The sequence below is a fragment of the Lissotriton vulgaris genome, chromosome 2_2 (genome assembly GCF_964263255.1).
Source record: "Lissotriton vulgaris chromosome 2_2, aLisVul1.2, whole genome shotgun sequence".
NCBI classification, from domain to species: domain Eukaryota; kingdom Metazoa; phylum Chordata; class Amphibia; order Caudata; family Salamandridae; genus Lissotriton; species Lissotriton vulgaris.
Window position 1 is genome coordinate 41900433 of NC_141688.1, and position 12824 is coordinate 41913256.

Consider the following 12824-nt stretch of genomic DNA (forward strand, 5'->3'; position numbering starts at 1 on the left):
GATTGCTACCCCCTACGATTCAGAATTTTAAAAAACGACCTATTAGTACATAGGTTGGTTTGTGAAAATCTTTACTGGGCGGGAAAATACTGGCCACGAACTGCAGCCACTAAATAACTGCGATACCCTTAATAATTATATTTGATAGAACATATTTGATAAATATTCAATCGCAATACAAAACAAACAATACGTTCCGGTCACAAATTTGTGTACTTTAAAACAGTCTAGACAATATCAAAGATAATAGCCTTTTACATGCTCCAGTAAAGGGTTAAGGAGTTTCGAAAAACCATTCAACATGCACTCCCACTCATACTTCACGGCAAACACAAACCACAGCATTAATTCCATACAGGCGTGACGTCGAACAGTGTCGGCCGGTAAAAGCGAAAGAGTTATGAGCTTCAAAACAAAAAAGACCAACGATGTTTTGGCTTCAAATTCTAATCAGCACAAACCAGTATCAGTGTTTTCGCCCCAAATTGAATTTCTTTGAACTTTGACTTATTTTTCTCTGCGAACTCACTGATCAAATGACCTCCTTAATCGTATCCAAGGTTTATCAGGATTATTCATTTAATATAAAATCAAGATCATTGCAGCTAGTAATCCATGACAAAGGAAGTATTCCTGTTCTTAAATCATCTTTGTTTCACATTGACTAATGGAATATTATCATATTACCTTCTAGATATACAATCCAATTCCAAATGTTCATGGGTATAATAGTCTGTTCAGTGATAGTCACAAACGAAGCAAATTAAACTGGAACCCAATCGTCTGTCTCCTTCTGGTTTATTGTAAATTGGACAAAAAGCCGCCTCCTCCTTAGGGTGATACAAAGAGGTTTTACCATATGGCATTTTGAATCTTCTAAGGGAATGGCTTATCTGTTAGCAGCCAGTGGTTCACTGTTGCCTTTTTAAGACTGTGATTCTTCAACACCTTTCCAACCTCACTTGATAGTAAATACTTGCATGGTACATAGAAAATATAATGCACTTTTTAATTAACAGTCTTCTTTACTACCAGATATATTATGTGACCACATAACCGGTTCACTGCACTTCATACCTGGGCACTGCCCCATTTTTCTCTGTCGCTTTTCTCAACTTTTCTTTTTTTTTTTACAAAAAAAAATGCACTCAATTCTTCTCTGCTTGGAGGTCTCCTTGAAGCCTCAGCTAGTATACATTTAAGGACTTAAGGTGTGAACATGCTTTGCGCTGAGTGATACAATATGATCCAGTGGAGAAGCCACTGCTCGGTGCTGCCAGTTCTGCATGGACCACCTTAGTCACTAGACCACATCTGGCTGATGAGCTCAATGTTTTTTTTTTAGAGTGAATATCCTGTAGAGTTAAGTGTTTGTGAGGGTGGATTGGGTGGAGGTAATGCGAAGATGGAGAGTTGTCTAGTGCCCTTGTTGTGGCAGAAAGTTGGAATTGTGGGTGGTTCTTTAAATTACATCGCCACAACATCCTTTGATGGTCGGTTTCTTCGCAGTCTGATTTAAAGAACTTTGTACCAGTTTGAAGTCAGGTAGTATTATGCACGTAGAAGAGTATTTTTTATCCTAACCCATATTCTGTTTTCATTGCCCCACTAACTCTATTTTTGTCTTCTATTTTTAGCTCCCTACACAAAGCCAAGTTTGTATCTGGAACCCAACAAAAACCTGAAACCAGGGGATGCAGTGAAGGTTACTTGTCACACTTTCCACGGTTACCCTGAAGCCACAGTTCTCTGGCGTGATGGTCTAGGCAACAACATCACAGAGAACATTAGTATCTCACAAGTGGCCACTGAAGAAGGCTTATTTGACGTTCAAAGTATTTTGCGGGTGATACTGGAGCCCAACAGCTCCTACAGCTGCCTGGTGAGGAACCCTGTGTTGCAGGAGGAGACACATGCCTCAGTCACTATTACAGGTCAGTCTCTGATTTGGAATGTGGGGTAGAGAATGAATGAATGATAGAGAATTAACACCTGTAGTGTAGGGAATGGGCAAATGCCGCCACCTCTATCCCAGGTCAGTCACTGTTAGTGGGACAGAGGGTAAACTGGACGGTGTAGTAGGGTTAAAATTGGAGAGAAAGTCCAAATAGCCACATACTATGATACCGAACACAGGCGAACCACCAATTGCTGTTCACCAAATAATAAATTGTGCATGGATGGGAAGTGATCTCTGGGGCGTAGCAAGATGTAAGTTGAGGCAGTACTCCTAGGGTATACGAGAGGGTGTAGACATCAGTTACTACAATTGGGGAGCTATTGTTTGAGTGGGTATAAGATTTTAATCTACAGCTCCAATGATTGACCAGTGCATTTTTATTGTGAACCTAGCCACTCCTGGTGTTTTGCTATGTAGACCCACATATCAATCTGCAAAACCAAACTTCCATGTTGTACTTTAACTCTCCAGCTAGACCTGAAATAAGACCTCAAATATACATTTTATTGGGTGCCTGTATCAGCATGCTTCATGACTCTGATCGTGAAATTTAACACAGGAAGACAACCTAAAAAATGTAAGGACAAGAAACTGCTAACACAACATGAGTTTATGAAAGATGGGGTCCTCTGCCCATATCACAATCCCACAAGCCCTCCAACACACACTACTCGTTATAATACATACCACAACGGCCCCTGGTTTTGCGCAGCTCTTCCAAAGTCCCCCATTTCTAATAGACAGAGTTTGCAGCTGTTCCACTGTTGTGACCCACATACTTGAAATTTAGCAGCGTGACCTGGAAATCACTCTACTTATTTAAAGCATGTGTGGTTTAAAGAAAGGCAGCTCTGCCAAGTACCATGCATCATGCGTTAGACTAACGCATTTCAGTGCGGTGGTCCGCATCACCGCACTGAAATGCATTGTCACACATTTATAGAGCCTCCACAGAATGCCGAGCTCAGCACTAATTATACCACACCCTGACAGACAGCGCAAAGCTCTTAGCAAGCAGCACCGCGTCCCAGTGCTGCTTCCGGAAGGCTTGGGGGCTGGCTTAGCTGGCTTCACTGTAATTCACTGCCACGTGATCCGGCCAGAGCTGTAGCATATCTTATTCACTCAAGAAGTCTTCGTTAGAGTACATTACACCCAATGAATACTGTAGACAGCCTGCCAGGACACATTGTCTATGAATACAACACCTATAGGTTGCGGGAGGGAGAGGGCATTGTATGGTTTAAATTCTGGAAGCCAGAGCAGCTGGAAGCCCTCCTCTGCTGCAGCTTCCATCGTGTTGCGGTGCTCTGCCGCACACAGGGCCCCCAGTTGGTAATGAACACTTTCAACCAACCCCCGGCGGAGTCGTGGCCGCCGCTAGAGTGGTGGCCTGGTGCCTTAGAACTGGAGCCTGGTCCCCAGGTATGTAAAATTCAACTTAAGAGTTCCATCCAGTCAGAATGTATTTGCGTGCAAAATATAAACATATGCACTGTATCAAAGACACTGCCTCAAGGTAAGAGCGTGCGCATGTCTGAATTGTGTCCTTTTACACACTCGTGAGGTGAGAGCGTTTGTGTGCCCAGTGCTCACCTCTGTCAACCTCACAGTCACAATCGTAGAATCAACACTCTTCAGACTAACACATGGAAGAATAAACATTCAAAAACGGCAGTGCCGGAAAGAGCTGTTGATACAGTGCAGAATTTACAGGTGCAGGAGTTGCCATTTAGAACAGGTGCATTAGTATACAACTTTCAAAGGAAGGGCAGACATTAGTAGAAACAATCGCAATGGACCGCACACCGCTAGCCCCTCCTCCGGATCGCCCCTAGGGACTCTGGTACATGAAGTTCTTGAGTGGTTCACCCCAGTGGGTGCAAGTAGGTACTTGTTGAACTGATGAACTCTAGACCCGATACATGTCCCGGGTTTTTGGATATCGCCCGAGACATGGCTCGGGTTTCGGGATAACTTGCCTCATCAGTAGAGAAAATAGTTAGGGGTGGAAGAGAAGGCCGCCAAGCAACCGTCAAAGGCCTCGATGCCCGAACCGGCACGCAGGTGCATCGTCCAGGAGCTCGTCAGCTCAAGGGAGCCAATTTGTAGAAACAAATGCAATGGACCGCACACCGCTAGCCCCTCCTCCGGATCGCCCCTAGGGACTCTGGTACATGGAGTTCTTGAGTGGTTCACCCCAGTGGGTGCAAGTAGGTACTTGTTGAACTGATGATCTCTAGACCCGATACATGTCCCAGGTTTTTGGATATCGCCCGAGACATGGCTCGGGTTTCGGGATAACTTCCCTCATCAGTAGAGAAAATAGTTAGGGGTGGAAGAGAAGGCCACCAAGCAACCGTCATAGGCCTCGATGCCCGAACTGGAACGCAGGTGCGTCGTCCAGGAGCCCGTCAGCTCAAAGCTCAAGGGAGCCAATTTGTAGAAACAATCGCAATGGACCGCACACCGCTAGCCCCTCCTCCAGATCGCCCCTAGGGACTCTGGTATATGGAGTTCTTGAGTGGTTCACCCCAGTGGGTGCAAGTAGGTACTTGTTGAACTGATGATCTCTAGACCCGATACATGTCCCAGGTTTTTGGATATCGCCCGAGACATGGCTCGGGTTTCGGGATAACTTCCCTCATCAGTAGAGAAAATAGTTAGGGGTGGAAGAGAAGGCCGCCAAGCAACCGTCAAAGGCCTCGATGCCCGAACCGGCACGCAGGTGCGTCGTCCAGGAGATCGTCAGCTCAAAGCTCAAGGGAGCCAATTTGTAGAAACAATCGCAATGGACCGCACACCGCTAGCCCCTCCTCTGGATCGCAAGCACACCAGTGAACACCTTGAAGACTCAAGACTCTGGTAGAAGCGCACCCGCTGATACCGACTACATCGACCATCATGGTCCGGGCTCACACTCTGATGGGACGAGCAGTGTGTGACCTCATTTGGAAAGAAGGGCAGACATTAGCTTTGGGGTCTTTATGAAGCCAAAGTTTTCCAAACGTGCCGTGTACTTTCTTGTGCAAGATGGATGCCGCTTTCTGGGCTGTCACTAATTTTTGTATGAAGGCTTGTTGGACAGAGAACCATAGTGCAAGGTGTTTAAAAAAAAGCCTAAGTCTTGTGTGCAGCATTATCGTCAACTAATATCCACCTGAGTTGACAATGACCATTGACACTTGTTGGGTTTTAATGCACCCAAAACTGGAGAACCTTGAAAAATAAGAAAACCTTTGCCTCAGTCAGAAAGTTATATTTTGGTGAAGTCTTTTTACTTTGAGTGTATGTCTCCTTTTATGTGACACATAGACAAGCAGGCCAGCCAATTCACATTGTGCCATCATGTGTCCCACGATATCCGCGCATTTAACATGGTCGTACGGTGTGGAGCCAATATTGAATGATGAATACAGAGTGACCTGGAAGCTCCTGCACAGAGTGTGTTTGCAGTCATGTGTGTAGGCTCGGTACATACAGTATCCATTATGACTTTGGAAGCTGCCTCCCTTGTGCCACCATCAAATGTGGCTGCTTCAGAAGCCTTCATTTGTGTTTTCGGGTTATTAGTGTGGGCTAAGGTGGTGCACGGGACAAAGCCTGAGCCCTATTGTGTTGTAATTGTAATTGTAAAAGCATTTGTAGAGCGCGTTGCTGCCCGAAAGCGTCCAAGCGCTGAGTAGAAGCAGGGAGTACCTGGAGGGGATCTAGGGGGAGTCGGATTTAACAAACAGCAGGGTCTTTAGACTTTTACGGAACGAGAGTAGGTCTGGGTTGGACCGAAGTGAGATGGGGAGAGCATTCCAGAGCTTGGCAGTGTTCAAGGAGAACATCCTGCCCCCGGACCTGGCTCGCTTCACTCTGGGAACAACAGCGAGGAACGCCTCTGTGGACCTGAGGTTCCTGTTAGGTTGGTAAGGGATGATAAGGTCAGTATTGATGGCTGGGGCTGTTTTCCAAAAAGCGCGGTGCGCCAAGCACAGAGCCTTGAAGGTCACTCTCTGCCTCACTGGCAACCAGTGGAGAGTTTTCAGAGCAGGTCTGGCTGATTGAGTGCGCGGGAGTTTCAGCACGGTGCGGGCCGCGCAATTCTGGATGACCTGTAATTTCCGTAGGGTCATCTCTGGTGCCCCTAGATACAAGGCATTGTTAGAATCCAGGCGCGACTGGATAAGGCCTTGTACCGCCACCCTTTTGGCCTCTAGGGGGAGTAGCGGGAGGACCTTCCTCAAGATCCTAAGTAGGCCAAAGCAGGTGGAAGACAGTTTTCTGGCCTGAGTAGAAAAGGAAAGTTTGTTGTCGAGCCATATCCCCAAGCTTTTGACGCTGTCCTTAGGGGTGGGGGGGGAGCCCAAGGCACTGGGCCACAGTGAAGTGAATGGTACGGGAGAGGTTGGACCTAGGAGCATAAGCTCCGTCTTATCACCGTTTAATTTTAGGGAGGAGTTGGACATCCATCCCTTGACATCCACTAGGCAATTTAGGAGGTCGGCTGCGGAATGCCTACTGTTCTTGGTGGCCAGCGAGACCACAAGCTGGGTGTCGTCGGCATATGACACAATTTTAATGTCATATGGCTCGACAACACCCGCCAGTGGCCTCATGTAAACGTTGAACAGTACAGGGCTCAGGGAGGAGCCCTGTGGTACTCCACAGCTCAGGGGTTTACTCGAGGACACCATCTCTCCGTCAAAGATCTGGAACGACCTCCCAGACAGGAAGGAGTGGAACCACCTTAAGGCGTCACCTGAGACTCCGATGTTATGGAGACGGTCCAGCAAGGTGGTGTGGCTGACCGTATCGAAGGCAGCACTTAGATCAAGGAGGATCACTGCCACTGATCCTCCCTGATCCAGTATCCTTCGAGTCTCTTCGGTGACGGCCAGCAAAGCGGTTTCAGTACCATGCTTTGGTCTGAAGCCCGTCTGGGATGTGTGAAGTAGAGAGTGGTCCTCCAGAAACTGGACCAGCTGCAAGTTTATGTGTTTCTCTAACACTTTGCTGGCCCAAGGAAGAAGGGAGATGGGACGGTAGCTGGAGTGGTCGTCTGGGTCCAAGCTGGGCTTCTTCAGCAACGCCCTCACCATAGCCTGTTTCCAGGCCGTGGGGACTGAGCATGCGGATATAGAGGCATTTAAGAGATCCAGAATGACAGGCAAGGTGGCTAAACTTGCCCGCATTAGGACCTCTGGAGGAGCAGGGTCACGGGGGGAGCCGGATTTTACTTGTTGTGCCACTTTGCTTAAAGTATCAAGGTCCAGAGGCAAGAAGTGGTCCAGTGCCTCCGTCATTGCTGTTGGGACTTTGAAAGACCCCATGGCTCTGTCCCCTTCTCCAGGCGGCTTCTCCCCCAAGACCCCTCTCACCGTGAAATCAATTTAAAAGTTGGCAGGTCTGCACTAGACTAAAATCGCTAGAACTTCAGACAAATGACGTGTCAATCATTTTGCAACTCCATGACCATTTTCTTTCTTCAGAAATATACTTTTCCTGATCCAACTACTCCCTCTCATTACAGATGCATCTCCCCCAGCCCTACCTTGCCCAACCCACTTTCCATTCTTTCACTCCTCCCTTTACTGAGACAATCATAAGGCTCATCAAAGCCACCAGATCTGGCTCACCAGGGGACTCATGTCCACCCAGTGCTGCCATCTCATTGCTGAAACAATCGCTATTACTATTTGCCAGAGAATGTTGCAGTCTGGCTCCTTTCCAATTAGTTGGAAAAAGGCGTCAGTGTTTCCTCTTCTAAAGAAACCTTTGTTGTATCCTTTAGATACAAATAGCTATCGCCACATATCATGTCTCCCCTTTCCTACCAAGATAATTGAGAAAGTAATGAATGCTCAACTCGTTTAGTTCAACCCAGACAGCAATTTGTTGGATGCCAACCAGTTCGGCTTCTGCTTTGGCCACAGCGTTGAAACGGCATTAATCAAGGCAACAGAGGCAATTAGGGAATCCCCGACCTGGGGAACAGAGCGGCCCTGCAGCCCTGATCTTAATAGGCTACAGACCTTGCAGGAAACAGCCGCCTGGCAGCTTCCTAAAATCCACAAACACCAATCGGTGTGTAAACCTATGAGGAAGCTGCACTGGTTGCCCATCAGGCAGAGAGTTACTTTCAAGGCTTTATGCATTGTTTATAAATCTCTGCACAACCAGGAGTCCTTGCTCCTCAAAAATAGCTTTAACTGGTACATTCCCAATAGGCCTTTAACCCGTTAACCGCAGCGGTAATTCCGTCGCGGTGCGGGCGTTTCCGTGCGCGGGTGGGGCCGCATCGGCTATTGGCCGACGGCAGCACTGGGGAGGTAGTGCTGCCGTCGGCCAATGGCCGACGGCAGCAATTAAAGGGTTAAGATCCTTTTACCTCCAAAACCCTGATCCTACCCAGATTCAAATGCGCAAACTGGGGCGGCCTCAGCTTTGTGCGGAGAGCCTCTCAAGCCTGGAAAAAGCTACTTTTACACATCAAACCTTCCCCAAGTCTTCTGATCCTCAGAAAGCACCTCAAGACTTGGCAATTTAACTCTTTGTAATGAGTCTCGGCTTATCCCGGTCTCCCAACCAAAATGTTGTTGGAACCAAGATACCCCTGGGTATTCGAGCGCTTAATAAAACTATCTAACGTGTGTGATAGGCCAGAAACCGTGCAGGGGCCTAGCAAGTAGAGGCAGCAAAGGTCAGTCATTGTCGGGTGTACTTAAAGAATTTGCTGGTGGATTGCTAGAGAAGCTTGAAACTAAGGTATGCACCGACTAATTAGGTAAGTAAGAAAGTCAATGTACTAGCTCAGTAGAACCTTCTGTAGCTTAGTCACCTGTTTAGTCAAGCTCCAATTGTGTGTCGGGCACTACAAGGAGAATCATGGATTGGGTAACAGTAATGCATGTTTACACAGGGCCCTAAGACAAATGAGAAGGCGCTACCAACCCACTACGATTAATACTCGGGTTTCATTTACACAGCCAAATCTGAGTGCAAGATAAAACTTAATTCAAATAAAATACAATCTTGTTCAAGCTGTACGATTTTCAAAGAAAAAGAAATGCCTTACTAAAACCAAAGAGGAGTGGTCATACGGATGGTGCTTAGTATGCTCTCCACCGCCTAGATTGCCATGGCTTTTGGTCATAGAAGCTCCGGATGCTAGAATAGGATGTAGGGGTGGTTTTGAGGGGACTCAACAGGACAGGAAAGGGTCTTGAAGTTCATGCAGAAGTGAGGACCTCAAATTGGCCAAACAATATGATACGGTCAGTACTCACTTATGTAGTGCACGTGTCAAACTAAATACCCTATTAGTGGTGTTGAGCTGAACCTGTAAAGCGAACATGGAAGGGTCACACTGTACTCAACAAAAACAAGTGGGAATCAACATCACTGGAGGACAGATGGCTTGGATCTGTCATCATAGTTGGGCTCAGATTTGGTGTTTTGTTTTCTGCCTTCTCTGGTGCTACTGCGTAATATAAGGGAGAAGTTGTCTGCAGACATGTCAAGCTGTGGGTTAGATTAGTCCGGGATTATCTGACCGGTTTAATGAGATGGGACAATACTTTGCATCTTTGAGCGCATCACAGGTCATTGAATGTGTTGTTAACTTCATTGGGAACTAGTAGGAACAGAGGAGTGTAAATTCGCGAAATGACACTACTTGTTTCATCAAAATTCACCCCTGTGGTTGTTATGAGATTTTTCGAGATAGGCGATTAGTCGGTTAATGGCTCAGATCTTCTGAAGAAGGTGGTGGGGCATGCGAGTAGAATAAAAGACAGTATCTGGCATTGAGTCTGCGCAAGATGTGTTGTGTGCATTCAGACACAAATGCGAGTTTTGCATAGGAACAGGCAGTGCAGAATTGGGGTTGAATTCATCAACGAATAGACATGTGAAGAAATAGATACTTGATGGCATAGTCTGCCACTGGCTGAACTTAAGTTGGCTTTCTCTTATCTAAACCCTTAATGCAAACAAACCGTTCCTTTCCAGCACTGAGAAAATCTGGTAAAGTGGTTTGAATAACCTAGCTAAAGGTCTAAACGTGCACAAGCGACTGGCAATGAATATTGAGAGTTTTAGTAAACAAGAGAAGAGCCTGATTAAAGAGTACCACTCTGAATTTTGTGGCAATCGATAAATTAGATTGTTGGTCAAAAAGAACAGTTGTGATAGTTTAGAAAGAGCATTAGCCTGTTTAGGGAGTTAGTGGTCACCTTGCCCATACTATAAAAATGTCTCAGCACGACTGTACTGAAAGCTGAGGAGAGGTGTCAGGAGACCCTGCAAGGGTAGGTGACCTCTGTCAGTCGTGGGGAGAAGTCCCCTCAGACTGCCAGCAGTAATGTAGCAGAAGGCAGAGTGTGGACTGTCCTGGCATAGAGGACTTTCAATTAGAGGTTGGTGTTGGCAGACAGCAGACTTTTCAGTGTTCCTAGGGAGCATTGGCAGGTTGGCAAGCGGGTTATTACTGCCAGGTTTGGCTGAATCAAAAGAAGTAATTATTTAATCAGGAAGAGATTATGACAGGTTTTAGGGACTGTGAAGTGTTTTTTGTGGAGAATAGCTCTGAAAGTGGCAATTAGGGACACTGGCATAGTAGGGTTTCCTATTTTGCCAGCGATCAGATTAGAATATCTCTTTTTTTTGCAAAGAAATAGGTAGTACATCACAGGTTTCTGGGATGTATTGGCCCCACATGCATTTAGGATTTTAAATCTGTGCACGATCCCAAACATAGCTTTTAACATGTTCTGATTTTCCAGTGCCCATGTGGACAAGTCTTTCCGGGGTCTGGAAGTTTATTTGTGCTGATAAGTGAAGCCTTTTCAGTTTTTGCCTGAACATCGCTTGCACTGTGTTTGAGAAATCTATTGTTTGTAATATAAACATAAAAGGAACTTCCATCCTGCCTCCTCTCTTTCCTGGATTCTCATTGGTTCCTGTGCATGCCACTTACCATTCCTCCATTTCTATTGGCTGTAGCATAGACTCCTACATTTACCAATGCTTGTTCCTAGTCTTCTTCTCTGATCAGTTTCCAGCTGCTAAAATACTGTGAAAATCTGCTTTGGTGGAACTATATTTTCATAAAGTTTAACTTTTTACTATTGCAGAACTTTTATATAACAATTTATCACCCCAAATTATTAAGTGATTTGCATAGAATCACAGGATGTTCTGCGGTGCTGTGGAGACTCGAACTGGGATCTCCAGCTCTCGAGTCAGCAGTTCTAGCTGCTGTGCCACATCCTCTCCACTCCGGTGTTATCTGTCAGGGAACTCATTCCTTCTGCCGCATGATGATTGATGAAAACAGGTTTTTATTTATTGTATAGGCAAAACCGATACATTACTAATGCTTGTTTCATATGCTGTCAGTGCATGGGAAGTACTAGTTTGTTTCTAGTGCAACTGTTTTCCCCTGTATGATCTTTCCTCCCTCACACAGCCCTGCAAAAGTTAAGATGTTGCATGTTTCTGTTATACCGAAGAAGAGCACGAGTCATAGAAGATACATTATTTTTTAGTTAGTTGAGTTGAAGCATGCCAAGGCCACTTCGATATGGAAACAAAAGAGGTTTCAGGAATGGATTCCGCAAGTGCGGCAGGTTCTCATTTGAAGTGATGGAAGAGAAAGGCAGAGGGAATGTCTCAACTGTTTGTAAGGGTCAAATACAGAGACGGAAAGGCCTTTCTGCTGTTCTAGCATTTTCCTAGTTAGCTGCAGGCTAGGAGGCAGCTTTCCGACCTGAATGGGCTGCTATGACTCTTCCATGAAGGCCCCCGTAGTCCCATTCCTGTCATGACCGTCTGCAGGGTAGGTCTAGTTTGATGATCTCCAAAGAGGATCCCAGAAGCTCCAGAGGTGGGTTCGGTGTCCGCTCTTATGGTTTTGCTGCTCTGTTTTTTTTCTTCCTTGCACTTGTGAAGTAAAATCGAATTTGCATTCCTGGATATGTGGTCTCTCCCAGCTTACAGAGGAGGACTCATGATTCTGAGGACCCTAGGAACTTCGCTTAGGCTGAATTTGAAAACTACACTTTATGTAGATGTGCGTTATAAATAAGGGGGTGCACATATTTCTTTACAAATGCAGAGGAGGTGTGGAACTGGCTCAAGAGTACCCACAAGAATGGTGATCTGCGACTACCACATCACTTGGAGTGTGGCCCCCAAAAACAACTAACCCAGCAGATCGGAGGAATGTAGGCAATGAGATATGATAAGTGTGGAGCAACCCAACTCATGGACAGGGGTGCAATAAGATGTACCCTGGCACTTAATGACTCTTGCGCACCCAATGGATGGAGTTACTGGCGGTGGTCGCACTGTAAGGGAGACATTGGCCACCCCGGTGACTGAAAGGAGCAGTCTCTGTGGCATGGACATACTTGTCCTTTTGAAAACATGTGATTTGTTATTGGACAGATACCTTGGTGTGCCCCAGGAGGGGTAAGCTATCCTGAACAGTCCCAGGGCCACACATGCTTCCATTAACATTGCTCACAAAATGGGACAGGAGTGATGTTCCAGGTATATCCGACTAGACCAGAGGGGGAGGAGCCTATCACCAAAGGTACAAACTAACAGGATTTTCTGTGGACGCGACCCACTGATGAATGCCTATGTAAAGCACAACACTGAAGTGCTCATACAGCTGGGGTACAGTCCATAGGGACGCCAGTGGTGTCTCGGCCTCTGCAGTCCCAGCTAGTACTTTGGCTGGGTGAATGTGGTTAACTCTAGACCTTCCCCATCTTAAGTGGATTGCATGTTAGGAGTGCAATAATTGTGGGATTGCTCTTAAAGGGACCATTTAGTGGTTATGTACCTAGCGGTTTGGGCGAAATAT

The 12824-nt window shown here is 46.2% G+C and overlaps 1 protein-coding gene across 2 annotated transcripts in view; it reads left to right on the top strand.

Moving 5' to 3' along the window:
• CD276 (CD276 molecule) overlaps positions 1 to 12824 on the top strand; it is a 243594-nt gene that overhangs the window by 171700 nt on the left and 59070 nt on the right. For both annotated transcript variants that reach the window (XM_086959262.1, XM_086959263.1), the window contains one exon: positions 1638 to 1934. In XM_086959262.1, the coding sequence (XP_086815388.1) occupies positions 1638 to 1934 (297 nt within the window). The remainder of the gene's footprint in view (positions 1 to 1637; positions 1935 to 12824) is intronic.